This window comes from Fonsecaea multimorphosa, assembly GCF_000836435.1.
Source record: "Fonsecaea multimorphosa CBS 102226 unplaced genomic scaffold supercont1.20, whole genome shotgun sequence".
Classification (NCBI taxonomy): Eukaryota; Fungi; Ascomycota; class Eurotiomycetes; order Chaetothyriales; family Herpotrichiellaceae; genus Fonsecaea; species Fonsecaea multimorphosa.
Genome location: NW_015971654.1, coordinates 53,340 through 81,332, shown reverse-complemented (window position 1 = coordinate 81,332; position 27,993 = coordinate 53,340). Strand labels below are relative to the sequence as shown.

At 51.8% G+C, this 27,993-nt stretch overlaps 10 protein-coding genes across 10 annotated transcripts; 4 read left to right on the top strand and 6 right to left on the bottom strand.

Moving 5' to 3' along the window:
- Window positions 1-57: 57 nt before the first annotated feature.
- Window positions 58-2,106, bottom strand: Z520_08629 (uncharacterized protein; the record flags this gene model as incomplete). Its single annotated transcript, XM_016779125.1, has 7 exons — window positions 58-459; window positions 534-582; window positions 637-807; window positions 882-1,270; window positions 1,325-1,381; window positions 1,438-1,546; window positions 1,607-2,106. The coding sequence occupies 7 exons, from the start codon at window positions 2,104-2,106 to the stop codon at window positions 58-60; spliced, it is 1,677 nt and encodes a 558-aa protein (XP_016629632.1).
- Window positions 2,107-2,625: 519 nt separating this feature from the next.
- Window positions 2,626-4,347, bottom strand: Z520_08628 (uncharacterized protein; the record flags this gene model as incomplete). The annotated part of the gene is made up of 1 exon (XM_016779124.1): window positions 2,626-4,347. The coding sequence occupies one exon, from the start codon at window positions 4,345-4,347 to the stop codon at window positions 2,626-2,628; it is 1,722 nt and encodes a 573-aa protein (XP_016629631.1).
- A 1,288-nt stretch (window positions 4,348-5,635) lies between these two features.
- Z520_08627 (uncharacterized protein) lies at window positions 5,636-7,129 on the top strand (the record flags this gene model as incomplete). The annotated part of the gene is made up of 1 exon (XM_016779123.1): window positions 5,636-7,129. One exon carries the CDS (start codon window positions 5,636-5,638, stop codon window positions 7,127-7,129), a length of 1,494 nt encoding a protein of 497 aa, XP_016629630.1.
- A 258-nt stretch (window positions 7,130-7,387) lies between these two features.
- On the bottom strand, window positions 7,388-8,558 carry Z520_08626 (uncharacterized protein; the record flags this gene model as incomplete). The annotated part of the gene is made up of 2 exons (XM_016779122.1): window positions 7,388-8,158; window positions 8,241-8,558. 2 exons carry the CDS (start codon window positions 8,556-8,558, stop codon window positions 7,388-7,390), a joined length of 1,089 nt encoding a protein of 362 aa, XP_016629629.1.
- A 1,159-nt stretch (window positions 8,559-9,717) lies between these two features.
- Z520_08625 (uncharacterized protein) lies at window positions 9,718-11,736 on the top strand (the record flags this gene model as incomplete). Its single annotated transcript, XM_016779121.1, has 1 exon — window positions 9,718-11,736. One exon carries the CDS (start codon window positions 9,718-9,720, stop codon window positions 11,734-11,736), a length of 2,019 nt encoding a protein of 672 aa, XP_016629628.1.
- Window positions 11,737-11,958: 222 nt separating this feature from the next.
- Window positions 11,959-13,765, bottom strand: Z520_08624 (uncharacterized protein; the record flags this gene model as incomplete). Its single annotated transcript, XM_016779120.1, has 4 exons — window positions 11,959-12,347; window positions 12,417-13,106; window positions 13,160-13,480; window positions 13,537-13,765. 4 exons carry the CDS (start codon window positions 13,763-13,765, stop codon window positions 11,959-11,961), a joined length of 1,629 nt encoding a protein of 542 aa, XP_016629627.1.
- Window positions 13,766-14,709: 944 nt separating this feature from the next.
- Window positions 14,710-18,471, bottom strand: Z520_08623 (uncharacterized protein; the record flags this gene model as incomplete). The annotated part of the gene is made up of 15 exons (XM_016779119.1): window positions 14,710-14,833; window positions 14,888-15,249; window positions 15,306-15,574; window positions 15,622-15,748; window positions 15,801-15,909; window positions 15,973-16,364; window positions 16,421-16,658; window positions 16,708-16,933; window positions 16,988-17,202; window positions 17,259-17,586; window positions 17,651-17,848; window positions 17,904-18,072; window positions 18,122-18,282; window positions 18,344-18,373; window positions 18,432-18,471. The coding sequence occupies 15 exons, from the start codon at window positions 18,469-18,471 to the stop codon at window positions 14,710-14,712; spliced, it is 2,988 nt and encodes a 995-aa protein (XP_016629626.1).
- A 625-nt stretch (window positions 18,472-19,096) lies between these two features.
- Window positions 19,097-21,050, top strand: Z520_08622 (uncharacterized protein; the record flags this gene model as incomplete). The annotated part of the gene is made up of 6 exons (XM_016779118.1): window positions 19,097-19,208; window positions 19,270-19,485; window positions 19,539-20,105; window positions 20,172-20,445; window positions 20,503-20,798; window positions 20,863-21,050. 6 exons carry the CDS (start codon window positions 19,097-19,099, stop codon window positions 21,048-21,050), a joined length of 1,653 nt encoding a protein of 550 aa, XP_016629625.1.
- Window positions 21,051-22,024: 974 nt separating this feature from the next.
- Z520_08621 (uncharacterized protein) lies at window positions 22,025-24,988 on the bottom strand (the record flags this gene model as incomplete). Its single annotated transcript, XM_016779117.1, has 6 exons — window positions 22,025-23,554; window positions 23,611-23,636; window positions 23,694-24,150; window positions 24,204-24,628; window positions 24,688-24,869; window positions 24,939-24,988. 6 exons carry the CDS (start codon window positions 24,986-24,988, stop codon window positions 22,025-22,027), a joined length of 2,670 nt encoding a protein of 889 aa, XP_016629624.1.
- A 709-nt stretch (window positions 24,989-25,697) lies between these two features.
- Z520_08620 (uncharacterized protein) lies at window positions 25,698-27,833 on the top strand (the record flags this gene model as incomplete). Its single annotated transcript, XM_016779116.1, has 3 exons — window positions 25,698-26,163; window positions 26,214-26,776; window positions 26,841-27,833. The coding sequence occupies 3 exons, from the start codon at window positions 25,698-25,700 to the stop codon at window positions 27,831-27,833; spliced, it is 2,022 nt and encodes a 673-aa protein (XP_016629623.1).
- Window positions 27,834-27,993: the final 160 nt, after the last annotated feature.

Below are 27,993 nucleotides of genomic sequence, written 5' to 3'. Positions count from 1 at the left end.
GGCGAGCCCGAGAATCTCGATCCCGGTGCGCGAAGCCAAACAGACGTATTTCCGTCTCTACACGTCCTTCTTCCCTCCCAGCTTCTTCGGAAGATGCCGCCTCAGCTCCTGCCAGAATCCCAGCGGCTTGTCGACGAAGGTGGCCTCATATGCGTCGATCACGGGCCTCTCCCAGACCAAGTCCGCCTCGTGGGCTTTGACGATCTTCGTCTTCTTGATGACCTTGAAGCTCAGGTACAGCAGTGGACAGACGAAGCACATGGTGTAGTAGGAGAAGAAGGTGCCGACGTCCCACCATCCCGGCAGGAATGTGGTGTAGCCGTACGTGCCGACGATGCAGATCATGAAGATCAGGGCAACCCATGCGACGTAGGGCTGGCCCCAGCCCTTGTAGGGCAGGTTGTTGCGGTCGTAGCCTTGGACCTTGAGCGCGCGGTAGAAGAAGAGGTAGATGATGCACTGCGTGTCAGACACGATTTTGTTAGTAAGCTGAGCATTCGGGGCTATCTAGAGAGGAGGTTTCTCTCTCTCACCATGACGATAAAGTCGATGATTTGGGATGCCTCGGTCAGGTTAGTCAGCCTGATTTGCGATATTAGCGTCTGTCTCGTCTGGAACGGGTATAGGAGTACGCACCAGGTGATGACTTGCGTACTGCTGGTCCCTAGCGTGAGCAGGGACAAGAGCGGGAAGAACATAGTGATGCAGAAGCAGTAAATGGGCACTCCGGCCTTTGTGCATTTTTGCAGGAATCTCGGAGCGTGGCCGTCCAACGAGAGCCCGTAGAGCGTCCTGGACGCGCAGTACCTGCAGATCGAGAGCCGCTGGCATCAGTCCCGGGATCCGTTAAATCTCTGGGGTTGCTGATCAGCAAAACTTACACGTAAGTGTTTCCGGCCGAGAAGATGCTGGTCACGAGAAGCGCGTTCGTCAAGTCCGGGAGTACGGTGATGCCCATGTTCTGCATGGCAATGACATAGGCGGACGCTCCGGCTGTGCTGGCAGAGCCTCCGTTCAGAACGCTGTTCAGCGTCGGGTCGTTGTAGGGGACCACGATGCCGACGCACAGAGCGCCGACGATGAAGAAGATGCCGAACCGCCAGTACACGGTCTTGAAGGCCTGTTTCAGGTGCTTGCGGGGATACATGGCCTCGCCGCTGACCATAGCCACGTACTCTGGTCCGACGATGGTGAAGGCAGCCATGAAGAGCGCGCCCAGGAAGCCCTCGAAGCGACCGAGAGCGCCGGTGGTGACATATTCTGCGAAGGCCTGCGTGAAATTAGCATAAGTTGGCAATGAGGTGGAAATCGAGTTATGTCTCACCCCAGGATTGTTCCAGTACCGGAAACCGTATGCGTCGTGCTGGGGGTTGCCTCCGACCTGTACATTCTGTCATCAAACGATAGCAGCACATGTGGCCACGGGGTTACACATACCATAGTGATAAAGGTAAAGGCAAATACGATCATAACCAGAATGACTTTGCCGCCTGAGAGCCAAAACTCGGACTCGCCGTACCACTTGACCGCAAAGAGATTGATCAATCTATGAAGGATCAGTATCAATCGAGCTATAACAACAACAGCGTCGGGGAAATCAGCGTACCCATAGAGAACGATACACGCCAGGCAAATGGCAACCTTGGGGATGTTGTCGGACCAGAAAGTCAGGACGAGGTTGAGCGCCGAGATTTCCCAGGGTATCAGGACAGCCTCGTAGAGGAAAAAGTTCCAGCCCACCATGAAGCCGAATGCCTCGTCCACCCACTTGGATCCCATGCGAATGAAGGAGCCGCTGACCGGCATAAAGACCGCCATCTCGGCCATGCAGCTGTTGACGAGGCCGAGCATACACGAATATAGGGTGAAAGCGATGAACAGGCTACCGGGACCGCCTTCAATGAGTCCATATCCGATACTGACGAAGAGCGCGGTCCCGATCGAGCCACCAATTGCGATGAGCTGCATTTGCCGATTCGTCAAGCGCCGCTTGAGGGAGTCGACGTTTTCAACCACCGACGGCGCCTCACCTTCTTGCACCTCATACACACGCTTCTCGTTCATCTCCTCCACCGACTTGTCGTGCATAGGTTTGATAGACTCCATTATAGATTGCTGGTTGTTGGACCAGACACAGATTTGTCCCTGGAGTACCACCAGGCTATCTAAATAATAGGCACGCCATAGTTAGCACAATACCACCATAAGGTACCAGACGTCAGAACTGTGACCTTGATTCGACAGCTGGTCAAAACGCTCCAGCTTCCTGACAAGGTAAAATGATACGATAGGTGGGAGCGACAGATCATCTGGGAAGAGGAATATACTTGACCCGAAAGAGGGTGGTAAATGGAGACTTCTTATCTCTCCACTGGGCCTAGATCAGCGGTCGTTCCCTTGTTCCAAGATAAAGCCATAAGCATATCTTGGCTCCCAGGGTTCGCTACTCATCCCCCCAAAGCTAGACACTCTGCCCTTCCTGATTCCTCGGACATTCGTCTACCACATGGGCATATTCAAGTTTGTCGTATATCTCCGTGGTGAACTCCGCAACACTAAAGTTGTACGACGAGCGCCACAATCTCACGAATAGTCACAGCACACAGTGTGCACTAGCTCGGGCCACTAGGCACAAGATGTCTCTGGCGTTCCTTCCCCGGACACCGGGGTGAATATTCTGCGGAGCGCTACGCCCAGCCGTCCAACTGCCCTGACAAGACTTGCCTCGTCGGCAGATGCAAAGGTGAGGCGGAAGAAGACAGCATTTCCGTCATTGTCTAGAGATCTTCCAGGCTCGCTTTCAGGTTGTACTTTACTCTTGACAACACCGGTGCCGGCCATTGTGGGTGTTCGAAAGAGGCTGCCTTTACAGGGTAGCACTCCTTCCTTCAACCCCTCCATGTAGATCTTGTCCTCGATGCTCAACAGTGCTTGGCGCCTTGCTTCTGCATCCAATGGGGTGCGGGCCATGTCTGTCAGCCTGCTACAGTCGACCCTGAGCCAGATGAACATGCCCGCACGGATGTCGCTCCAAGAGCATATATCTGCCAGGACTCCCCTTCCCAGCTCCACTTCCATAGCTTTGAGCATTGCTGAGGCTCTCTCTTGGTAGTTGCCCGCCAACGCCTTCAGCCAATGCAGGAATCCATCGTGTCCCCATGTCTCCGATACTAGCTTGTACACGACCAACTGACTGAGGCCGCTGGGGTGGATAAATCCTAGGTCGTGGGCGGCTTGAAATGTCTCGACTACCGACTTAGGCGCTGTTAGCCAACCCAGCCGGAGTCCCGGCGCAAGGATTTTGGACGTGCTGTCGAGCCTGATCACGCGTCCGGTGTTGGAGAGCGAGAGGTAAGACGGGAGGGCGATTGTGTCTGGTTCTCCACGGTCCTGGGGAAAATTTAGGTAATAGTACGGGTCGTCTTCGAGAATCATGATGTCGTGTTTCTCAGCAACATTCAATATCTCCTGCCGCCGATGCCGGGGTTGAGTTATACCGGTGGGGTTGTGTCCAGTCGGTATCGTGTATAACAACCGCGGTGCCGGCTTTCCCGGATGGAATTCATTCCACGTGGAGAGGATGTTGTTCAGAGATTGGGGACTCAATCCATCTCCGTCCATTGCCACAGGGACCAACTTCAAGCCCAATGGTGTCGCTGCCTCTATCATCCCCGAATAGGTGTATTCTTCCACCAGGACAAAATCACCGGGGTCTGTGAAATTGCGAAAAGCAGTCTCCATTGCCATTGTGTTCCCTCCAGTGAGACAGATCTCCCAGTCTGAATAGGGTGGAGAATGAACATGAGAGACGTGGGTGGCAAGGTATTGAATGAGTTGTTCGCACCCAAGAGAATAGCCGTAAGACAATGCAATTGACAAATCGATCGAAGCCAACGGATCTTGCTTGCGTACCACCGCTGGTTCCTGCTTCCCCTCGGAGCCGTTAATCTTGACAGGCTGGGCAGTCCAAGCAGTAGCATTGGGCAAAGAATATGCAAACTTCATACTCTCAAACGGATATGTGTCTGGAGATGGACGGCCAGTGCCCAAACTGATCATATCTTCACCCAACTCCGCCACACTGGCCTTTAGAGACGATGGCTGTCGAACGCGTCCTTCGCGACTGAGAAACTTCCTAACATCAATTCCTGATTTTGGCTTTTGGCCATAGCAATCTGCTTTGAACAGGTCTGCCGTTGTGGTTGGGGCCAGAGTTCTTTGCAGTATACCAAGGTCTTTAAGACAGGGATGGCCCTTTTGGCATGGAATACTGCATTGCCCAGGTCCATTAGCTTGGGAGACGATGTGGCCGCAGCTTCCATTGAGTGTATCGTCGATAGAACCCATGATGTGGCGTCCAAAAGCCCAGAAGGAGCGACAACAGGTTCTACAGCCACAGTTCTGGTCCGTTGTCAAAGGTGAAGCTGAACCTAAAAGACAGAAAGTTTGCGTAAGACAATATACGTACTTCATTCTGTAACTTGTGGTCTCAATGAGTCACCAGAGTCACCACACGCCCTGAGGCATTCCCCCACATTTCGCTCTGATCAAACTAGTCCCAATGGAGGCAAGAAAAGGAGACCAGGCACCCGACAAGGTTAATGATCTGTACTCTTGTTGTTGGGGGCGGCTCTTTGTCCTCAGCGAATCAATCCTCATCACTGGTTATCGCCGAGGCTTACCATGATTGATAAGGTCTCGATGTTGGCTGGCGCTGTCCATGGAGAGTGACCACGCAGAAGTAACTAGGTATATCACATAACTGTAAATTTATCAATTCAGACTTGCCGGACAAAGTATCCTTAATGGGATACGACGTTCCCTTTTGCTTGTACGCAACTGATGATCTGAACAAGGGATCAATGTTTCTTCGTGTTGCAAACTCAGTACTGACGCGGTGTCACTGCTCGGAATGTTGAACTCTGTAGCCAAAGAGCAGGTCTTAGAGCGGTGGTCCATTAGAGCTGTCGAGGCAGTGTCAATGCAATTGTAGGTCCGAGTCTCGTTGTGAAAGAGATATCTTTTGTCCGATATAGTCAGGTTGGAATCGGGAAATATGGCACTCCGGTCATCGGTGCGGCGAACCCATGTATCGGCGAATAGGCGTGAAAGACTCTACCTCAGCACCTAGACGACTTCGTTGTCGCAGCATCACTGTGCATTTCAGAGTGTATTCGGTGCCGTAGATGGTCAAGATGTTGGTGATCCAGGGCGTGCACATGATAAGTTAATTTTGGGCGCTGCATTTCTCGCTTCTCTCACCTTTCGCAAGTTGAGGGAGAGCGGTACTCTGCATGATTCCTATGCAGAACAATGCATTTTGTCCTATTGCAATCATTGGATTTGAAGTGACAATCTGTTAACGCTTGCCACGGTACTCGGTGCCATGCTGGCGGCATTGTGCGCTTAGCCTCGCGAGGCTGATGGCTTGGCTCTTGGCACTCGGGCACCAGGCTTGACCTTATCAGCCGAAGCTTGTCGCGACAACGACGTCTTCTCTTGCTTTCATCCGGAACCTCCCTTCACATCGGCTGTCGACACTTCATCAACCACCGTTCAGGCCTTCAGAAGCTGTTGCAGGCACATCATAGGGTGGCTGTGTGATCAAGTGCAATATGGACACGTAATCACCGCAATGGTGGTAGGAGAATCTGGCCCACCACCAAGTCCACTGGCAACCAAAGGTACGAACGAACTTCGGTGCATTGGAGCCACATGCTTAGCGAGATGTTCAGACTGCCGCGTTTGCAATAGGAGACGAATCCATTGCGACCGTGCTCTACCATTCTGCGTAAAATGCGCCAGAAAAGGCGTGCAATGTCCGGGATACGGACCAAGATTCCGTTGGACCAACGCTATTGCCATTCGCGGTCGGTTCAAAGGCCGGGGCGCGCCTGATATATCAGACCATAACCCGTCCCTCAACTTTGAGCCTCGATCTTTGCATAGGGTCAATGAGGAAAGCATTCCTGCCCCAGCCTATCAGGCTGGTCTTGCTTTAGCTCAACAGCTGCCTCCATCCGCAGCGAAACGGCTGCTGCAGTACTATGCCACTGACATTGCACCACTGATGGTCTGGCTCGACTCGGAGAAGAATGAATATAAGTGTTTGGTCATTCCTCTTGCCGAGAAGGATACGATTCTCCGACTGGCGGTTCTCACTATTTCCGCAGAACACATGCCGTCTGCAGATTACCTTCCACCCGGCTTTTCGCAGTCCACAGGCGAAGCTGCCATTCTCATGATCACCGAGCGAGTGCGCCAGATGACGGAGAGCAACACGATTGATCCACAGATTGACGTTAGTGGTGGTATCACCGCGGGAGTTCTAGCTGCCATGCTGATTCTCTCAAACCATTCGCTACTGAAGTCAGAGCTATCTCATGCTCAATCCCATAGGCAAGCAGCCCGAATTCTGATGAACTCGCTAGAGTTGAAACGGCCTCCCAACGACGATCTCACCATTTTTCTGAGAGAGCAATTGGCCATTTATGACGTCCTTGCATGCACAACATTGTTCAATTACGAACATATTCAGGGCGCCATCTTGCCGCATGTTTCACAACAAGACGTGCCTTTTGGAGATTTCCTCAATATTTTGCACCACGTTACTGTTATGTCGCTCCACGACGTCAAACATGCAAAGCCAGCTGAAGATCTCGAAGACGAATTCAAGCTGGCATGTGGTTCGACATTACTGGCTGCAGGGACGCTCACTCAGACGCTGGCCAGCTCGGCCAAACGGGACTTTATACGCCTCGTGCAAGCATACCATCATGCTGGGATCCTTTACGCGTATACTCGTCTGTATAGACCTTCTGGTGATGAACGAGCGGTAGTAGTCCATACTGGTGAACTTTTCAAAGTACTGGACCAATTTGAGGACATATACGCCTCTTTACACAACCTAGCATGGCCTCTGTTCGTTGCCGGAACTTCTTGCTGGGGAGACGAAAAGCGCATGGGCATCATCAGCGGCCTGTGTCAGATGTTATCCACGAATACGCGGTTTGAGCATTACACCAATCTTTCGATCTTTCTCCAGGAGCTTTGGCAAAGTTCGAATTCTGACTGGACCCTACTTGCTCGTCAATGGGAACAAAAAGGTACTCCAGTCATAGCCGTCTGAGTCAATATGCTGGTCTTGCCTGTGAGTCTTGTAAACGGAAAGAATGCAGTCGGCGTAAGCGCTCTTTGAAGTTTATCTGGTCCGCTCAATGCTGGATCCACAACGCATTTGGACTCTTGAGCCCTGGACTCCGTCCCCTATGTTGCCTTTGTACAAGGTGGAAATCGTTTGGTGTCGTCGATCATACCAAACTCCCTCCGGCCGAGGAGTTCTATCCACGATCTACAACTCCTGCCGCTCAGCTCAATACTCCAGGGTCTACTTGAGATACTCCTGAATAGCCTCTTCTGGCGCATCCTTACCCAGGAAGTTTGGGATCCTCTCAAACATCTCCCACGCACTTCGCCGCAGAAATTCTGTCTGCTCTTTCACCCATCGCTCAACCTCTTCCCGCTCGATCATTTCTCCCATGTTCTCCTTCTCAGCTAGCCCTTCCAAAACCAGATCTATGCGACCTCGAAGACGGGTGAGCTTCTCCTTGAGAAACTCATTGCACATCAGGGCGATATCATCGTTTGCAGGGTCGACACTCCGAAGTGAAGAATACCGGTCATCCAGATTGGGATCAGCGTATGTGTAGCTGGTCACCATGCTTATACGCTCCGGTATATTGGTCGCTCGCAGGGCGGCATGCTCGGTGCACCCGCCTTGCATGATGACCGCTCCACCCATAGTTGGACTTTTGACCTTGATAATTGAGCCATCTCCGGTTTTGATAGCTGTCTCACCACCTTGCATGGCACTTGTGTCACTCAGCATGACCACACATACGACGGGAACCTGGTCTTTATGCCAGGAGTCAATTGGAACGTTGTCGTACGCCGACTTCTCCAATTCCAGAGGCGATTGTGGTGGCAGAGGGGTTTCTGTGAGCTTATAGACCCCCGCTAACCCGTCTGGACCCAATTGAATGTTGACCATACCAATGTCGCCCGTCTTGTAGAGTCGACGCAACGGAAATCCAGCAGCTCTATCGATGGCAGCTTGAGTGGCGGGATGCTGCCATGCCTGCAGCATGAATTTTGCCGTCTTTGCTCACACAGTCAGATCCAAACCGTCTCTATTTTGGCAAGCTTGCAACACGACAGGACACCAGAGAACGAGAACCCACCTTTTCGTGGCCTGCGATATAGGCAGGGGCACGATCCCATGACCTGAGGTATTTGTCCAGCATTTGCTTACTGAGCATCTCCCGTCGCAGAATCCGCACCCCTTCTTCGGAGAACAGAGGAAATGGATCCGTGTAGCAGAGATCTGGGGCATTGTGCGGCTTCGGAAGTCCTACTTCTCCGAAAGTATGGCGTTGAGCAGGTGGTTGGAACGCGAGGTGGATGGCTGGATCGAAATCGGGCAGCTCAACTTCATCGAGAAGCGTGGCTGGCTGTGTCATTGGGATCGGAGTCAAAGGCGTCGCGATATCGGCTGCCATATCGGATGGTCACTGGCGTAGGAAGTCTTGAGTCGTCTTTTGCTGTGTAGGCGGGCAATTGGCATTGATAGAGGGGAGCCGCACTCTTTATCTCTCACTGTTTGCTCTGAAGCTTAGTCACACTGCTCTTTCTCCGGAGTCATGACAGGACTGTGGGAGTCACTTGGTCTTTCAGGCACTATTCAGATAGCGGCATGTTATTTGCTCAAGGCATATTTCAGGAGAAGCCGTTATCGTTGAGAAACCAGGCTATACACTGCTTGGAGGACATTGGGTGAAGTGCTCCACGCCTGGAGATCACGCAAACCCCATATTCGCTGTTTCTGCATGCTTGCGGCGCCTTGGGTTTACACTCTTCCGATTAAGGTAAACATATGCATTCTTGGCTCCTGGGCGGACAAAGTCGTTTCTAGCAGCCTTGCTCACTGATAAGGAACCCAGCCGGAGTTGTTATCTGCCCTCGATTCCAACGGGTGAGAAAAATTATCCTATTATGGTTAGTACTTCTCGCATGGGTTCAACCCTCGGTTAACGAGCGAAATCCATTGAACCGGATGATCGCTTTAGCTTGAGAATTCGCCCAGTTCATGCCCCATGGAAACAACGAGTCTTTGCGTTTAGGTGCCGACAATGGTGGGTTAGAGCAGATGTGCGCCCTCCCCCACTCATTTCCAGATCTCCCTCTTGATACTCAAAAGGGTGTGGAGGATATTACTTCGATCCCACAGGACGTTAAATGGGAAACAATTGGGAGGCGTGGCGAATTCACATTGAAGGACTGGACAAGATCGCCCTAGTCTTTAGCCACAAAGAGTGTCTGGTCTTCTATCAAAGCCCCGGGCCTTCGGCTCATCGATGCGAGGGGACGTCGTCAGAACGCAAGCCGCGATAAATGTTACCCACGAGCTAAGCGTCTGCGAAATGAGAATCCAGTGCAGGGGTGAGTGACTGAAAGAAGAATTACGTTGTGTCTATTCATGCAGTAGTGGCAAATAACTGTTATTGCTATGGCCTCGCGTGCTCCGGGAAAGGAACATCTGGTGTTATTCTCTCAACCTCAATCTACGCTCTGTCTGCCGGCGACTCTCTGCTTCTCCTAGCTAGAGAGGTAAGAATTTATCCTACGGACCATCCGGAGTGCGCAATCAGAGACTGCAACATGGCAAGCCTCTTCTCTTTTCCGGTGCCGATTCAGATCCGCGAGCACGATGAGATCCGACTTTCCGACAACATTGTCCTGTCTGCCATGATTTGGCTGCCGAAAGATGCGCTGGTCGAACCTGTGCCGGCAATACTTGAGTATCTACCTTACAGGAAACGGGATGGAACGGCAGAGCGAGACGCTCTCAATCACTCGTACATTGCGTCCTATGGATATGCATGTGTCCGTGTTGACATGCGAGGCAGCGGGGATTCTGAGGGTATTCTCCTCGGCGAATATCTCAAGCAGGAACAGGACGATGCCCTGGAGATCTTGCAGTGGATAGTCGCACAGGACTGGTGCTCTGGGTCAGTTGGTATGATCGGAATCTCATGGGGCGGGTTCAATGGGTTGCAAGTGGCGGCGCGACGCCCTCCTGAACTAAAAGCGGTCATCTCACTCTGCTCCACCGATGACCGCTATGCAGATGACGTCCACTACATGGGTGGCTGTCTGCTTGTGGACAATTTCACATGGGGCGCGACCATGTTCAGTATCACGCCGACCCCTCCGGATCCAGCCTTGGTTGGGGCTAAGTGGCGGGATCTTTGGATGAGTCGTCTGGAAGCAGGGGGTAACTGGATGGTGGAGTGGCATGAGCATCAGCGGCGCGACGAGTTCTGGAAACACGCCTCGATCTGTGAAGACTACGGCGCCATACAGTGTCCCGTCTATCTCGTTGGTGCCTGGTCGGATGGGTACTCGAACACGATTTTCAGGATGCTAGAACACCTCGAATGTCCTCGAAAGGCACTGATAGGCCCCTGGGCACATGCGTATCCCAACTTCGCTACGCCTGGCCCACAGATTGGCTTCTTGCAAGAATCCCTCCGCTGGTGGGACAAGTGGCTGAAGGGCAAAGAAACGGGTATTATGGACGAGCCAATACTCCGCTGTTATTTGCAGGATACTGTGCCTCCTCGCACGCAGTATGATTTTCGTCCTGGCCATTGGGTGGCCGAGAAAAGTTGGCCGACTCCAAATATCACGACTCGCACCTTGCGACTCTTAGCTGGGCGGCTAAGTGATGAGCTCTCAACGTCTGATGAGCGGCTATCAATCTGCTCTCCAATGACGGTTGGCTTCGCTAGCGGTTTGTGGTGCCCAGGTCTCGACCTTGATCTTCCCGGGGACCAGCGCGCCGAGGCAGGCGGCTCCCTACTGTTTGACAGTGCGTCAGTCAGCCAACAGGTCAGCCTGCTTGGTGCTCCGATTGTTTATCTTCGCATCGCAAGCGACAAACCGAACGCAATCGTGGCCGCTGTCCTCTCCGAGATTCTACCAGATGGCTCGGCCACACGAATATCTTTCGGACTGCTTAACTTGACACATCGCGATAGTCATACAGGCCCGACACTGCTGGAGCCCGGGCGTTTCTACGACGTTGTGATTAAGCTCAACGAATGTGGTCAACGCATTGGCGTCGGGAGCCGCCTTCGTCTCGCTCTGTCTACATCATACTTCCCAATCTGCTGGCCCTCTCCAGAGGCTGCAACGCTGACGATCGACTGTGCTCATAGCAGGCTAGAGCTTCCCACACGGATTGAGAGCGACCAGGACTCCCAGCTAAGGCCGTTCGAGCCTGCCGTGACCGGGCGACCCTTGAAGACTCGGGTATTGAGACCAGGCAAGAAAATGAGCGGCACTATCACCGAGGACATCGAGACCGGCCGAAAAACTCTGACCCGCATCTTGGATACAGGCTTGATAGAGTTTGAAGCCATCGGCTGGCACTACGGGGATACCAGCACAAGCATCTATTCGATTTCGCCCGACGATCCGCTGTCAGCATGCGCTGAGATGCAATTCAAGCAGGAATACGGCCGCAAAGGGCTGGATTTGGTCGTTGAGGGATGGAATAAGATGACGGCTACCCGGACGGATTTTCATCTTACTGCTCGGTTTGATGCATTCGAAAACGGTGTGAGAGTGTTTGGACGTGACTATTCCTCCACCGTGCCACGCGATCACGTTTAAGAGGATTGTTGTCCAAAAGGAAGGAACAGAAATGCGCTTGCGTATTGAGGTGTTAGACCTATGTAGTATCCAATGATTGGCAAGGCATCGCAAGAATCTCCTTGGCTTAGTGCGGCTTGTTCAGGCCTTCCACCGCGAATAAAACGAGCCTGGGACCCACCCCAATCGTGGTCTGAGCATCTGCCCTCGGGGGCGTGTCTCGAGCCGCTTTCCACCGACCTCTTAATCTGCATCCACGGCCCGTCTCTGGACATTAGGATCGTTGCGGACGTAGTTCTCACACTGTTCCTGTGCCTTTTTCACATTGACACAGCAGATGAGGACGAAGCCCACGAAACTAAGCGAGAGGGAAAAGGGGAACCCCGTCCAAGTGTTGCCCGTGCGGTCGATGATGACTCCGCTGATGATAGGTCCGATCCACGCCGTCGAGTTGCTGACGAGCGAGTAGATGGCGAAGAAGCTGACCTCGCGGCCCTTGGGGCAGATGTCGCTCAGCATGGTGGCGGAGAAGGCATAGAATGGAGAGACGAGCAGGCAGTCGAAGACCGAGTACCCCCAGACTTCCCAGGTCTTGTGGAAGCCGAACTTGGTGGTACCGATACCTATGCACCCTGTTTTACCATGTTAGCCTTTCGCTCTTCTACATGCCCCAGGACCATCTTCATGTGAAGGAAACTTACCCCAGATTGGCACGACCAGCAGAAAGCACGAGATAGTTATGAGCATCGGCTTCGTCCGGATCTTGAACCGCTTCTGGATGAACCACAGGCTGTAGATGCCGACTGCGCTCGCGACGCCTTGGACGATGCAAAGCTCCGTGGACACGGTGGTGCTATAGTCGACAATGAGGTACTGGCAAATGCCATATATCTGGTTTGTCGTGGCGTAGCCGTCCGAGATGAGGAAATACCCAACAATATACAGCCAGGTCTGGCTGAGCTGCTTGACATTCTTGAAGGCGAACCAGTAATTCTTAGCCCCGACGGAGAAGTAGGTCTCGCCCTCGGGCAGCGGCGTGGATCGGGATTTTTCCAAGAAGAACCAGGGCGTTCCCGCCAGTATCCAGACTCCAGTGGACAGCCCGACTATGATCACCGCCGCCTGCAGGTTTCCAGAGTCAGACTCGTTAGCGTGTAGACCGAACGCCGCTCCGAGCGCAATCAGCAGAGTGATAGTGTAGCCGGCACTGGTGCAGCAGAATGCAATGTTGCTGAGCCTGTTGCGTTGGAGCGATTTTTTCTTGGTGTATTCCTCCTCCGTGAGCTCTCCGGCTTCATACGCTCTCTTCGCTTCGAGGGCCTGAGGAGTGTTCCTGGCGAGCTGTGGAAACGACGGGGTCCAAAAAGCATAACACAGATTGTAAGATATGCCTGTAAATATCAGCAAAAGCCCCCTCAGAAAGAAAAAGATAGATCTTTCTTACTAGTCAAGATGTAGAGCGCAATCGCAATGTTGTATTGTGATGGATGCTTCAAGCCGAGAAAGCCGAACTGGGTGCCCCAGCAGACGACTGATGCCACGATCAAGACTGATCTCTTCCATGGGCCGTAGTCTCCCATTGAACCGAGAAAGAGCAGGAGAACGCTCTGAAACGCGAAAACGAGGCCATTGCAGATCAAGACCACTGTGCTCGCGTTGATATTCTTGGTGCCGAACTTGACCAGACACGGCGCGTTTGGATCGCTGCAATCCTGACTTGGGTCGTTCCCGTTGAAGCCTGCATCCCACAACAAGTACTGGAAGACTATTAGAGGTTAGTCAACACCGAAGCAAACATTCGATTTCGAGGGGTAAACCCACTCAACGGAGCGTAGGAAAGAGGTCCCGCTGAGTTGTTCCCGAAATAGTACGCGTACCAGGACCATAACTCGAGTCGACTTGTCACGGGTTCTTCTGAAGTAACAACCTCACCAAGCCCTATAGGTAGGGCCTCTTCCAATACTTCGGTCAGATCTTTCTCCTTGACATCGACGACCTGGGAGATAGGCTCGACCGTATGGCCGCCTTCACTGGGGATTGCTGAAGCCATGGCGATGGGGCGGATGGTTACTTCTCAAAACGACAGAGACCTCAGTCTTTGCGGTTCTATATAGTTTGAACAAATATCCTACCTGCATCGATAAAGCAGGAATAAAACATGCTGGCTTTCCGAAGGCATAGCGTCCTTGCGAGTGCCGAGTTTCCTTATCGAACGAGCCGCGGAAGGATAACACTCCTATTGGGTATGGATGAGTGTGCTTATCTGCAGTCTACACATCATAGCCAGTGGCACGAGATTCGGAATTCGTTGGATTGACGTCTTTGCAGGCATGCGAGAGGAAAGATGTACAGGCTTGAACCGGGAGCACGTTGGTTCTGCCGCTTCTGAAATGGGACTAGCGGTGGAGAAATTATGGAGACGCAATTAGGGCCTCCATTTTGAGCCTTGAGAGGGAATAGTTCCCTCGCATCGGCTACCACACCTATCAGCATTCGTCGAGATGCGGGATGCGTGCGGAACATCTTGCGGCGAACAGTCTCCTTCAATGAGATTGACTATATAGGCACTAATGAAACCTGGAGCTGAGGGCGAGTCCTGGTGACCTCGTTTCATGTGGTGCATATACAGTATCTTCCTTGTTGTCCTTCTGAGGCAATGCCTCAAGGGTGGTGACAATGGGTATTTTTACCGGAAGAGGGATCAGACGTATTCAGAATAAAGGCACTCCATCGGTCCCCACCTCAGCATTAACTCCTGCAGCCTCCCAAGTCATGGGATGCGCCATTGCCAACTTGTTGCGGCCATGCGCCTCATTTAACATCGCTGATCCTTCTCTTGGGACAGTACATGGAGGAATTCGAGCCGGGCAACAGAAGCCCTCAATGCGGAGGTGAAAATGTTATCAACGCTCGCCAGGTCACTGTGAACTGAAACTCTCACCCATGACGCTGTTGGTTGGCAATGGCGGCTTCCTAGAAGGAGACTTTCTGGTTTCACGCCGGCCGGAACTCCTTTGTTACCCGCTTGGGCTCGTAATAGGGCGTACCAAGTGGTATGAAGTCCATGTCAAAACCAAATGCCCTAGGACCGCCGACTTCAATTCCTTTTGGTGTATACCTGGGACAGTGTCAGCGATCACATTTTCAAGTCAGATCTGTGCATATAACTTACCAATGCGGGTGAGCGACGAACGCTACGACGCTGACCCTGACACCATACCTCAGATCCTGTGTTCCTAGCGCATATCCATCCGATCCAATAAGCGATATTAGGTCTGGGACTGTGCACAGAATCTCCCCCTTGGTACCCTTCGGGGCATCTGGCTCGATGAGTTCGGCGTAGAGATACTCGTTCTGAAAAGGGAGCACCATATCGCGTGTCTCGGTTGAGGCGGTGTCTCCGTACTCCATCTCATCGCTGCTAATTGGTTTGAGACGAACTGTACCCTCGGTGTAGCCACCGGCGGATATATAACGATTGACTGACACAATCTTCCCAGTGTATAGGACTCGTCCCGAAGGGTTTGCTTCGACCTGGTGAGCCATTAGCCTGGTGAACTGCAGATGCAGCGGAGAGATATATTTCTTACAATAGCTTTCATGATGTCAGTCTTTTCTTGCTTGGCGAGGTAGACAGCTCGACCGATGTACCATGCCAGCGAAGTGGTGCCTAACGTGGCCATTGTCTTCGTGTCCTTGACCGACATGGGTGGATTGACCAGTTGCGAAAACAGACCAAGTTCTTGGCCAGCCTTGCGATGAATCTTTTCCAGCTTCGCCGGTGAAGACGCCTTGTGGACGGTCACGACGTTCCCCATGCCGTCGCTCTGCGTGCAAGGCGCAAGTGGGAAGCCGAATACTATTTGGGTCAGAGATCGTTCACAAAACAGACGCTGGGGTCCTTACGGGCCGGAGTATCCATTCCGATCCTTGGGTAGGCTCTTCCCATATGATCGCCGTCTATTGTTGGGATGCCCCCGTAACTGTTGGCAACTAGAAGTGGACGAATACCGTTCATCCCTCCAATCTCGAGCTGAAGATATCGTCAGTCGAGGCCTTTGAAAATGCTGGCTGTTTGATCATACCGCAATCTGAGCACTCATCTTGACCTCTGGAAAACAACTCAACAGAGCGTCCGTGGCGTCGACCGACTCCGTACCACTGGGGATACGCTCGAGCGTAACTGTTGGAGCGCTAGAGTGGTGTTAGATCGTGTGAGCATTCGAGGACCTGAGGAGGAAGAATGGCGCGACATACCCATATGATATACTACCAAGTACATATCCATCGTCCGGCAAGGTCTCAATATCAACTACGGGCAAGCGCTCACCAGCTTTGATGGCTGCCCTTGCGGCCATGTAGCACATATAGCCAGGCCCGCCGCCGCCGCAAGCCACAGTACTGCAGCCGGTGGCCAAGAACTCACAATCGATCTCGGATACCCACCATGTGCCGTTCTCATCCACCTCGGGTCTGTATTGGCGGATGTCGACCAAAGCTGAAGGACTGACCAAGAAGTCCTTGGGATCTTTTTCGGCGTTCGTCTTACCGGATATTTTCTCTTCGAGAACCTCTTGGAGTGTCACAAGGTCTTCGGAGTTGTCAGTAGGAACATGATGTAAGAGTGCTTTCTGGTTCAGAGTCCCAGCCTAGCCACCAACTCATTAGTCTCATAGGATACAACGCAAAAAAGTTATTGACTTACGGCTCTGACGACGATCCTAGAAGCACGCATCTGGACGTATTGTAGCGGCATGTTCTCAATTGCGACAATGGTGACGGATTCAGGGTCCGCACCCGAGGCGATGGCGATGCTCTTGGCCTCGGAGCACACTTCCTCCACCACCTTATCCTCATCGAGACCTTCCAGGACTTTGACAACGTCGACTTGCCCGGAGATCTTTGCGATCGCGGCTCCAACTGCGTTCGCGCAGTCATGAAACCTAACAGTGTCAGTAAACTGTAACCATGTCTTTTTTCAAGAGCTCTTACGGTGGACGAATGATCTTCCCGACCCCGTCTAGATCGTCCATGTGTACGATACTGCCGCCTCCTACGAGGATCACGACAGCATCATCTGCGCTCAACTTCATGGCATCCACGGCGTTCTCGAGTATTCTTTTAACGCGGTGGCGAGCTTGTGCGATGGTATGCTGGGGAACGTTCTTGACCCTTGCAGAGTCTCCAACGTCTGCTTGACCACTCGCAACAACAATATCTGGCAGTTTGATTAGGACATGGATTAAACTCTTCAAAACGTCCAAGATCATACCCGTTGTTGTCAATGTATTGCCACCAAAGACAAGGCTTTCGGTGATAAGTTTGTGGCCAACGGACTCCGGACCAACGTAGATTTTCCCATCACGCTCTTCAACTTTCGTGCCTCCTCCAAGAGCGACAGATAGTACTTCAGGCATCGAGAAGGCGCTTCGAACACCCCCAATGTCTACCCATGTGCCGGCTTGCCGGGGAAAGCCTGATGGTAACCTGCCATCCAAGCATTAAGCGGTGGTTATGGAAAGGAGAGTAGGGTTGATACTCACAGCGCACAAACGTCAGTTGTGGTACCTCCGATATCCGCCACGATAACTTGTGCATTTCGTATTTTCTTTTCCTCGGTATCAAGACCGGCCAGATAAGCAGCTCCAGACATGGAATTAGTTGGACCACTCGAGAATGTCTTGATGGGGCATTTCTCAGCAGCATCGGCATCAATAATGGTTCCATCGTTCTGCGTCAGGAACAGCGGACACGAAAGACCCAATGTTCGGATCGCCATTTTGAACCCGCGGATAGTCTTCCTGGCGAACTTCAAGATTGATGTATTGAGAATCGTGGCGTTTTCTCTTTCGAGGTACCCAAGCTGACCGACTGCCCGGGAAGGTAGCACAGATTAGTAAAGTCAGAAGGGAGAACCGAGATATGAAGAACTTACTGTCTCTGGATAAGACAACGTCTGCTTCTGGTATCTCCTCCTGGATGATTTGCTTGACTCTTGCTTCCTGCTTCCCGGTGATATCCAGTGGTGAGAAAACGCCAATCACGGCAATGTCAGTCAAATCTTTCCCCTTTACAGCTTGGCATTCCTTGCGCACTTGCACCTCGTTGAGAGGCATTATTTCTCGAGTATCAACTGACTATCATCAGCAATTTTCTCCTTGAGCCTACTCCATCGCCTTGATACTCACATTCAAGGCCACCATCCAAGTAACCGACATGGCCATTCATGATGCGGCTCAGAATTGGTGGAAAGTCCATAAAAGGCGGATTCTCTTTTGTGTATGGCCCACAGACTCTGAGGACAGCAACCTTCCTGAGATTGCGGTCATCCGCTTGTACGACAGCATTGATAAAGTGCTGGCAATGTTAGTCTTCCGGGGAAATCTGATCAGATTCTCTGACTCACCGTTGTGCCAATCATGACTGCCGCTACGGCCTCTAAGGGGATGCCGCATTTTGATATGGCTCCCTCGATGGCTTTGGTTATACCCACGGTGACATTTGCTGTGGTCGGAGTCTTGAATGCGCTGCGGATGCCGCGATCAGGTAAATGCGCCTCGCCGGGGTCTAACAAGCGCATTCATCAGAGCACTTCACTTTTGATGGCAGCAAGCAGCCATTAACTTACGAATGATGACACAATCTGTATTTGTCCCGCCTGGTCACAGTTAACAGTCGGCCGGGATGCGATCTGATTGGCTGGGAGGAAGCCTTACCAACGTCGACGCCGATCCTGTAGACTTTTTGAATTGTCATTGTTGCGCCGATTGAATCCTTGTCACCCAGGCTGGTCTTCAGAACGAAATCAATGAAACAAAAGGCAAGTTGCTCAAAGCTTCATCATGCCATTATTGAAGATATGTTACTGCAGTTTGTTGGAGATGGGCAACGGGTCAACAGCCCATCGGCTGCTCTGATCCATCGACAATGTTACTGTGGAGCAGATAACAAGTTCCTACAATGTGCCCAGAGGGGTCCATAGTTTACCATGAGGCGAGCCTTACAGAGGCCGTTCCAGGAATTCTAGGCCCGAGAAGTGTGGAGCCCCGTCGGCGAGGGCTTCCTACCTCGGCGACTTATCACAATTGGAGTATCGGTCTTCTCCCGAGCCGTAAAGGGCGCAAAGGAATCCACAAGGCGACGACGGGGATATCCATCCGCGATCGGCCAGGCCTTCCCAAGGCCATAACCTCGAGGACGCGGATCTTTACTCTCTGATAACTCTTGAAGTTGGAGACCTCGGACCATCTGGACCCTCGATATCGTTATCAGCCATTCCCCAGACGAAGAGAGGTATATAGAGAAACCACGCAGTCTGGGGACTCCCGTCAAGTATACGCACTGGATCCGTCACACGTTGTTGAAGTCCTGACCTTCCAAGATGTCCGCCATCCGACGAGCTTTGCGCCTGATTGAGCTTCCTGACAGAGAACAGGGTGACCGCTGGAGCAATGAAGACATCCGTCCAGTTCCCCCGGAACGACAGACCTGGGGTAAGGAGATCCGTGCATTCCACTTTGCATACATTAGCCTGCTAACTCCTTTCTTGCACAGGTCCTCTCCAGTTCGTGGAACTGTGGTTTCTCGTCAACCTGAACATAAGCACCTACCAAACCGGCTCATCATTGATCGCTACAGGCTTGACTTATTGGCAAGCCATCATCGTCATCTTGGTTGGAAATGCCCTTGCAAGTTTTTTCGCAGTTCTCAACTCGGTCTCCGGTGCTGCAAGTCACCTGGGCTTTCCCATCGTTTCGAGAAGCGTCTGGGGTATGTATATGACCTCTACCACGAACGACCCTAGTCTAATCTGTGCCGCGCAGGTATGTGGGGAGCATACTTCCCTATCCTCAACAGAATCCTAACATCAATCACCCGGTATGGCGTGCAAGCTGTGATTGGGGGGAAGATGATCTATGTTTGCCTGCGCTCGATCTGGATGGACCTCGACGAGCGGATTCCCAACACGATCCCGGCGTCCGAAGGCATCACCTCGGCACAATTCCTGGGATATTTCCTCTTCAATGTCCTGTGCTGCTTTTTCATCTGGTTCAGACCCGGACAACTTCGTCCTTACTTCCACGTTGGGTCTCTAGTGGTTGCAATCACGCTGTTCGTCCTCCTGGGTTGGGCCGTGGGAACCAGCCATGGTTACGGAAGTGTCTTTAATTCCAAGACCACTATTTCCTCGACCGAGTTGGGATGGCAGATGAGCGGAGGTGTCATGTCGGTCATTGGCAGCATTGCATCCGGCATCTTGAACCAGAACGACTTCACCAGGTTTGCGAAGCGACCCAGCCACGTCACCTACACGCAAGCATTCTCATTCATGTTCACGAGCTCTGTCATGGCCATCGTGGGCGTAGTGGTTACTGCCGCGACACAAAACCGTGAGTACTGCACCTGAATCTCGCCTGCTGCAAGACACGAGATAAAGGCTAACGGGTCCTTGACAGAATACGGCGGCGGCACGCCTCTTTGGGATCCCTCGACATTGTTTGTGGCAATCCAGAATCAACACGGCTCTCGAGGTCGCGCTGCTGCTTTTTTCCTCGGCGTCGTCTTCATCATCTCGCAGCTGTCGATCAATGTCGTCGGGAACGTGCTCGCTGGTGGCCTCGACGTTGCCAGCGTGTTCCCCAAATATATCAATCTCCGACGCGGAGCTTACATCCTCGCAGTCCTCAGTGTTGCGCCAGTCCCGTGGAAGCAACTGGCCTCAGGCTCGACGTGAGTGACTAGTGTCCGTTTCTACCTTGCTGCACTGACTAATGATTGACACCTCAGATTCTTGTCCGTGCTTTCAGCCTACGCGGTCTTCCTTGGCCCGATGATCGGACTGCTCTGCGTGCACTACTGGATCATCCAGAGGCGTCTCTTCCACATCCCCGACTTGTACGAGGGATCGAAGAAGTCCCTGTACTGGTACAGGTACGGCATCAACTGGCGCACATGCGTGGCCTGGACATGTGCCGTTGTCCCCAGCATGCCGGGATTTGTCCACGCCGTGAACCCAGGAATCACCGTTGCGACTGGCGCTACGCGAGTCTTCTCCCTCTCCTTCGTCCTAGGTTTCGTCATTGGTAAGTTTCCAGCCAGACATGTAAGCACCCTGACCTTTTCGCTGACTTGGGGGGTGCCTCGCAGCCGCCGTCCTCTCGTACACTTTGCACTGGCTTTTCCCTTATCAATATCCTGACACTACTCTGCTTGAGTCGATGATCGATGGTCAAGAGGAGGAGAACACAGGCTCTGAGACTAGCGGAAAGAATGTTGAGACCGTACTTGTTTCAGAGGCAAAGGGTATCCCCGAGAAAGGAGCATTTGATGCTTGAAGGTATTTGCCGCTAGGGAGGGGGTTTGATGCGCATCGATAGTAATCTACGTACGTTAAAGCAACCAACGTCTGTATGCGTTTCCACTGAATCTGGACTTGATAAGTCCCTAGTCTCTACAATGTTCCTGGACTCAAGATCGATCTCCCCTTCCACTAACTCGCTGCAATAGCCACGCGTGCACTAAGCTGTTTGATTGCCTTACTGGAAGACAAACCTTCCATTGCTTGTAGCCTTCTACCACGCATAGAAACCGTCAAATCTCCAGCCTCACAGCCTGACATGGTATTGACCTCGTTTGCATGTGCAGAAGACAGGTTCCGCGGGTAAGATCCCATTCCGGGCGCATGAGGCGGAATTAAGCTCGCAATGAGGACGAGCATTTCCACGTGGCCCTAGCGATTCTCCGTTTTTAGAGTGGCCACACATAAGGTGAGGGTACTCTATTCATATCAAGAGGCCAAATGGTCCACAGATAAGGGTTGATATCCGCTAAGAAAGCATGAAGATACCCAACTGTTCTTATCTCAGCAAATAGTACATGTATAGAGCAACGAGTATGATATCTGACCCACAGTGGCGATGCCATATCTTGCACAACACAGTAGTGCTCAGGTCTTGATTCAGGAATGCGTGGGCGAGGGATGAACACGATACACGGCACTTATCATTCCACATGCTTTTATAGATGACTGACTACAGGTCGCCTCCGCTGCGTAGATTCCCGACTGTCTTGTGATCGTGTCGCTGAGTGACTGGAAAATCATGATAACAGTTATGGAGTTGTTCGTTCTGGGGCGATTGCGAAACATAGCAGATGTATTCGTCAGCCTCCAGCTGCGAGGGGTTCGAATCGCTGCCGACAAGTGGTTCCTTTATCAATGAAAGGAGCCACTATGAGAGCTTTTGACACTGTTGGGCCAACGAGTTGCTGTAGGCAGGCGACAGGCCCCAGATTGGAAAGTCGCAGCGATCTATGGTTTTGCGGTCTCCAAAGCTAAGAGACCGTTCTCCCTCAGCCATTGCGACACTTCTGGCCCTGCCCGAGCCTTGTATGCTGCGTTCCTCTTTATGCTGTCCCTCACAATATTGACAGGATGATCTATCTCTGGAAGGTCCTTTGCCGCAAAGAATTGAGCAATGTCGTATTCCACCTCTAGACTGTCGAGGCTGCTCAGAGCGTTGTCGATGAACCACTCAAAAACAACGCTGTTTATTCGGAGTCTCGCGTAGACCGCATCCCAATTGTCTTTCACATAATCCCACAGTACTTCAGCACAGGACCCGTTACCCAAGGCCATCCCAACGAAGTGGATGTTTTGTAGTGTGACGTGATCTTCGGACAAGAATGTAAAGTCCAGGAAATCTCGTGCCATGGCCGGAATTTTCGTTCTTCCCATAGCGGTGATGCAGATCTCCCGTCCATCGATGGTATTGTTTCTGATATATTCCGCTTTGATAGCGTGGTATTCCTCCTCCTCACCTCTCACAACGGATACACCAAAGATTACACTTTGAAGATTGCGGTTGATGGCGTCCTTGTCGCCATTATTCCAGCGAGAAAACCGTCGCCTGATTTCGTCAAGTACCTCCTCATCGTCAGCTAGAGCAGCAAGCTGGATCAAGCTCTTCTCCAGCTCGCCTTTCACGTAGCTGTCAGCAGATCCAGTCCAGCTGATCTCGGACTTGACTTCTCGCATGAGTTGCCGGAAGTAAGTTTTGAGACCTTTGACGGCTTGCAGGTCGTGAGAAACGGATGACACAACCGCAGCAGCAGACTTCCTTATCTGTGACCAGAGAAAACAGTCTTTTTCGTGCCGGAAGTTGCCCATAAAGGTCAAAAGCTCTCCTGTAGGTTTCAACCCAGCGAAGACCAACGATGCAATGTCCGTGATGATTCCAACTTTTTCGGCAGAGGACAGCCCTGAAGACAAACTAGTGAGCGACATGAGATGGCCATGAGTATAGTCAGTTCGATAGAAGCCAGCATGATCTCTGTTGAGCCTTGGCAAGGATGCCAGCTGATTGAAACTGCCTGATGGCGCAGTGAGTATATTATCTGTGGTTGTGAAAGACTCCCTGTCCAGTCCAAGAGGGACATGCCAGCAGGTATTGCTTTGCTCCGCACCATACCTGGGAAATGGTTTTTGGGTCAGGTGAAGTCCATCAAATGTCGGTGCAGCGGTGACCATTGGGAATCCGGCTTCATGGAGCCACGAATCCATGAGTGTTGCCACATCTACACCAGACGCTGCAGACAGGGCTTTCCAGAGATCATTTGACGTAGCGTTCTGATAGGAGCGGCTTTTCAAGTAAGCCGCGATGCCTTTCAGAAAGGTTTCGTCACCAATATGGGCGGCCAGCATGCGGATTATGGCGCTGCCCTTGCAGTAAGTAATGCTGTCGAACATCTGGTGTACACGAGAGTCGCTTTCGACTTGTGACTCTATGGGATGGGAGGACCTCAAGGAGTCCAGCGTAAATGCTTCTTCTAAAGCTTCATCCTATGCCGTGGGTCAGAAATGTTCAAGCCATTTACAATGGCGAGTCGGAAACTTACCACAAATTGACCCCAGATATTCCAATCTGTAGACCTGGATTAGCTCAGAAGTAAAAATTGGGGTTACCCAGCCTTTGTCTCACCAGGATGAAGATGATCCACTGCAAGATAACCTGCCCACGTTGCGAAGCCTTCGTTGAGCCAGAGCTCATTCCAGCCGCTCATGGTGACCAGATTGCCGAACCATTGATGGGCCAATTCGTGTGCGATGACATAGGATGCTTTGGACATGAGTCGATTGTCTGAGGTAGATGGATCGAATAGTATCTTGGTTGGCTTGTAAGTGATTAAGCCCCAATTTTCCATGGCACCAGAGATGAACTCGTGAACCACGAGGTGGTCGCACTTGGGCAGGGGATAGTCGACCCCAAAGCTCTCACTGAAGAAGTCGAGGGTGTTGCAAGCGTCTTGCAACGCAAAATGGGCATACTTTGTTAGACCCTTTGTGGTGTAGATCCTGACTGGTATTCTTCTACCCGAATGCTCTCTTTTCGTAAATGCTTCTATATACTCAAAGTCACCTATAGCCCAGCATAATAGCTGATCACACTTCAGCTTGCAGTTCCAACAATACAAGAGCTGGGTTCACTTACGTAAGTGCTCATGACTGGCGTCTTCTCAAAGCGCACTGCCTTCAATCCGGCTTGGGATCCATCAAGCAGAAGCACTGACTTCTCTGGCATGTTGCTTAGTGCCGTCAATGCTTTTGGGATCTCCAGTTCGAGCTCAAAAGTAGCTTTCAAGTGAGGCTCATCGAAACAAGGGAATGCCTTTCTTGCATCGCAGGGCTCAAAGTCAGTTGTTAATTGCCAGTGATACTTGCCGACCTTGATACCTGCGACGCTATTTTCGGTTTGCAGCTCGTATCTGGCACGACAAAAGCCTGTCATTGACTGGGAGATTCTCCCCTTGAATGCAATGCTCAACTGGAACGATCCTTTTGGGATAGTATCCCGAAATGATAGGCAAGCCTGCTGGTCATTTTCATTCAAGATTGTTGAAGTAGCCGAATGCGTCACTACACATGTTCAGTAATTGCACCAATGGTAGAGCTTGAGGGGTCATTCTGAAGCGTACAAGATGATCCATCGAGGTCGAATGAAACTTCAGAGCGAAGTATTTCGATCTGGTAGGCATTGATAACAAGTCGATCTTCAGGAGCAATCGCTTCGGCGTCGATTATCACCCGACCCTCATAGGCCCATTCTCCTCCAAATTCTATATTGAAGATTCTGAGGTTGTAGTGAAGAGGCTTGACACTGCAGAGTCATATCAGAACTGACCTGTAGTCCGAGTAGCCAAGTACTATAGCAGTAGCATTCACATACCAGTTTGATAGGAGGTTGAGTGGTTTGCTTGCATCCTGCTCGTACAACATCGTGCCTTGTGATTGAAGCAGGAAGAGCTATCAGAAAATACGGCGGGATAGAGCAGCGGAGCTCCTTGCGTCCGTATTGAAACCTTCTTTCGTCAGCTGGATCTTGAAAAGATGCCATCGGCCAAGGATGCCCTATTAAAGCCATGTCAGACTTCGGCACTAGCATTTGGCGCTGTGTTTTGCACAATAATAACAATAAAGAGTAACATCAACTCAAAGCGGTGATCCGCGCCCAGAACAGTGTTTGGATGGCAAACCCTCCAAGCTGCCGACCCACCGAGCGAAGCTTCCCCGACCATTTCAAGGTTCGTGACCCACCCACCTAGAGACTTCACGATAAGCAAGCCACCAATTGGGCCTAGATAAAGGCCTGCCGTCGCCGACGCCTTCCATTTCTTTATTCCTCGAAATCCCCCAACATCCCCCGAGATGCCCCATGCTCATGGCCCAAGTGCGCCGTCCAGCACCGAAAGTGAGGACGCGTACCTTCACAGGGTGTCTGACATGTCGTGCCCGCAAGGTGAAATGCGACTTGCACCGTCCAAGCTGTAACAATTGTTTGAGGTTGAGTTTGCAATGTCGGGGTTACCAAGCCCAGCTGCAATGGTTGCCCGCCTGGGATCCAGAACAGCCTGAGACGACTTCACCAGGTAACCCCGCGATAGAGGGAGCAGAGGGTCGCCGCACTCGAACGGAAATATTTGATGGTATGTACGGTCAAGAATGCTTTTCGTCGAGTGGGAAACTTAGGATTGCTTCAGCCCAGTCGCGGTCTCAGTTCTCCGACGACCTGGTCCGACATCTATCTTCCGCACAACAGCCACAACACCTCGATCAGGTTATTGAGCAGCTCGATGAACAGGTCAAAGAGTCTAAGAACTCACGGGTTGAGACAGGCTGGCAAATATCGCAGGGCCCCTTTTCCGTCTTAAATCTCAAACCCGACACTGAAGATGTCGAAGCCTTAGATCAAACGCAAGTGACAATGCAGTATACTGAGTCGCTGGCCTCACTAGATGGCAACCAGGAGCCGATCGCGTGTTTGGATGGCATTGACTGGTCGTTGTCCATACCAGACAGCAGCACTGGGTCTCAAGCACTGTGTGCCGCAGCTCCTGCTGGAGAAAGTTACAGCTATTCATTCACAAATGCCGGCTATACACCGCTATTTGAAGGTAAGGATACCTATCAAGTTGTCGAAAAGTCACTTTGCTCAACGCATCAGGGGCAAATCTCCCTGGCACCAATACTTCCTTCGCGGATAATATTCAATTTCCTCAACCAACGTTTACAAAGGTCGCTACTTACGGACACCCCTCCGCATCCTCCTTGTCCAATGGATCACCCTATGTCCCTTCCAACGTCCGATTTCTTCTATCTCACTATATGAACCACGTCATTGCCTCTCTTTCAGGTCTACCGCATACTGAAGCTCCTTGGAAAAGGATTCATGTGCCCTATGCCATGACCGCGTATGGAGAGTTGGATATCATGGGCCAGTCAAGTCTCGCCAGAGTTTTGCTCCTGTACAGCCTCCTTTCCCTGACCTGCTACCACCTCGGGACTCTCTATAAGCCCACCTCAAACGCTGGGGGAGCTGGGACCGAGGTACAGCCGACCGACGACCAGGCATCCAATTTGCAATACTGGAACTCTCAAGGTCTCAAATTCAGGGAGATAGCACGAACAGCTTTTCGAAAATGCTTGCATGCACTGTCAACCGAGCAACCAGAACAGGTCAAATACAAAGAGCTTTTCGTGAGTGCAATGAACCTGATCTGTACTGGGGTACGTCTGTCCTCTATAAGACTCTGAAGCGCACGAACGTTTTTAAGGGCTGACAAACTCAAAGATAGTCAGTGGAGATCCTTGGGACTCGCGACTTTTCATCCTGCAATGCGAAGATATCGTCAACAAAATCGGCAGAAGGAAGGCCATGTTTTCGAAGAAAGCTTTGCAACTGCATCGGATATTTGCCTACGTCAGGGTCATCGAAAAGACCACCTTCGTCCAGACGAGGGATCAGTATCTCGTCACCCTGGGCAAAAAGCCCATGCTCGCCAACGAAATAGAGCTGGTGAAGAAGATCCCCGAGGACAGTTTCCCCTATTCAGCGACCCTGGCCTCAAACTACGAGACCTGGTCAGATCTGGGGTTGAGTGGGCCCGAGGAGGAATCTTTCAACGACTTTTATGGCATGCCCGCGTCCATATTGAGGCTAATCGCAAGAACGAACAACATGGTAGCCCAGATCGACCCGCCACAGCATCATGGGACTGCTCAGCCTTACATGCCTTCAAGCCTGGTCGAAGCCGCCGCGGCCTTGGAGCGAGATATTTGTCACTGGGAGACGCCACAGAAACCGGCCGGAAACAACAACGATGATCCTTTTGATTTATTAAGCTGTAGCCCTGCAGACACAAACAGCATCCCGGATCCAGGCCAGACCATGAAGTCAAATATCGCGACGGCAATGCACCATGCGCTGATGGTCTATTTCTTCCGGTTCGTGCGGGGCACAAACCCCATAATACTCCAGCATTACGTCGAGAGCATCCTCAGCAATCTGGAAATGCATCACGAAAGCAAGCAATGCTTCTTTCCTGGGGTGCGGTTGGGCGTCACGGTGTGGCCGAGCTTCATCGCGGCTTGCGAGGCGCTTGGAGATAGCCTACGCCGCCGCGCCGTACTGTGCATGAGGCACGCCGCTTGGGCAGGCTTCCAGAATGCAGAGGCAGCCGAGATGGTTGCCAAAGAGGTGTGGCGACGTCGTGATGCGGGGGAGTTGCACGTTTCGTGGAGCACAGTCCTCCGGGAGTCTCAGACCATTCTGCTCTTGACCTGAACCTTTGGCGAGTCTTGCGCTTTCAGACCAATACTTCCGTCAATGACTTGCTGATGAATAGGGACGATCACAAACTGCAGACGAGGCTCCTACAATCAGCTCGTGTTGGAAACATGATTGATTACTCAGTTCCTGAGAAGCAAAGCAAGTTGACAGTGTA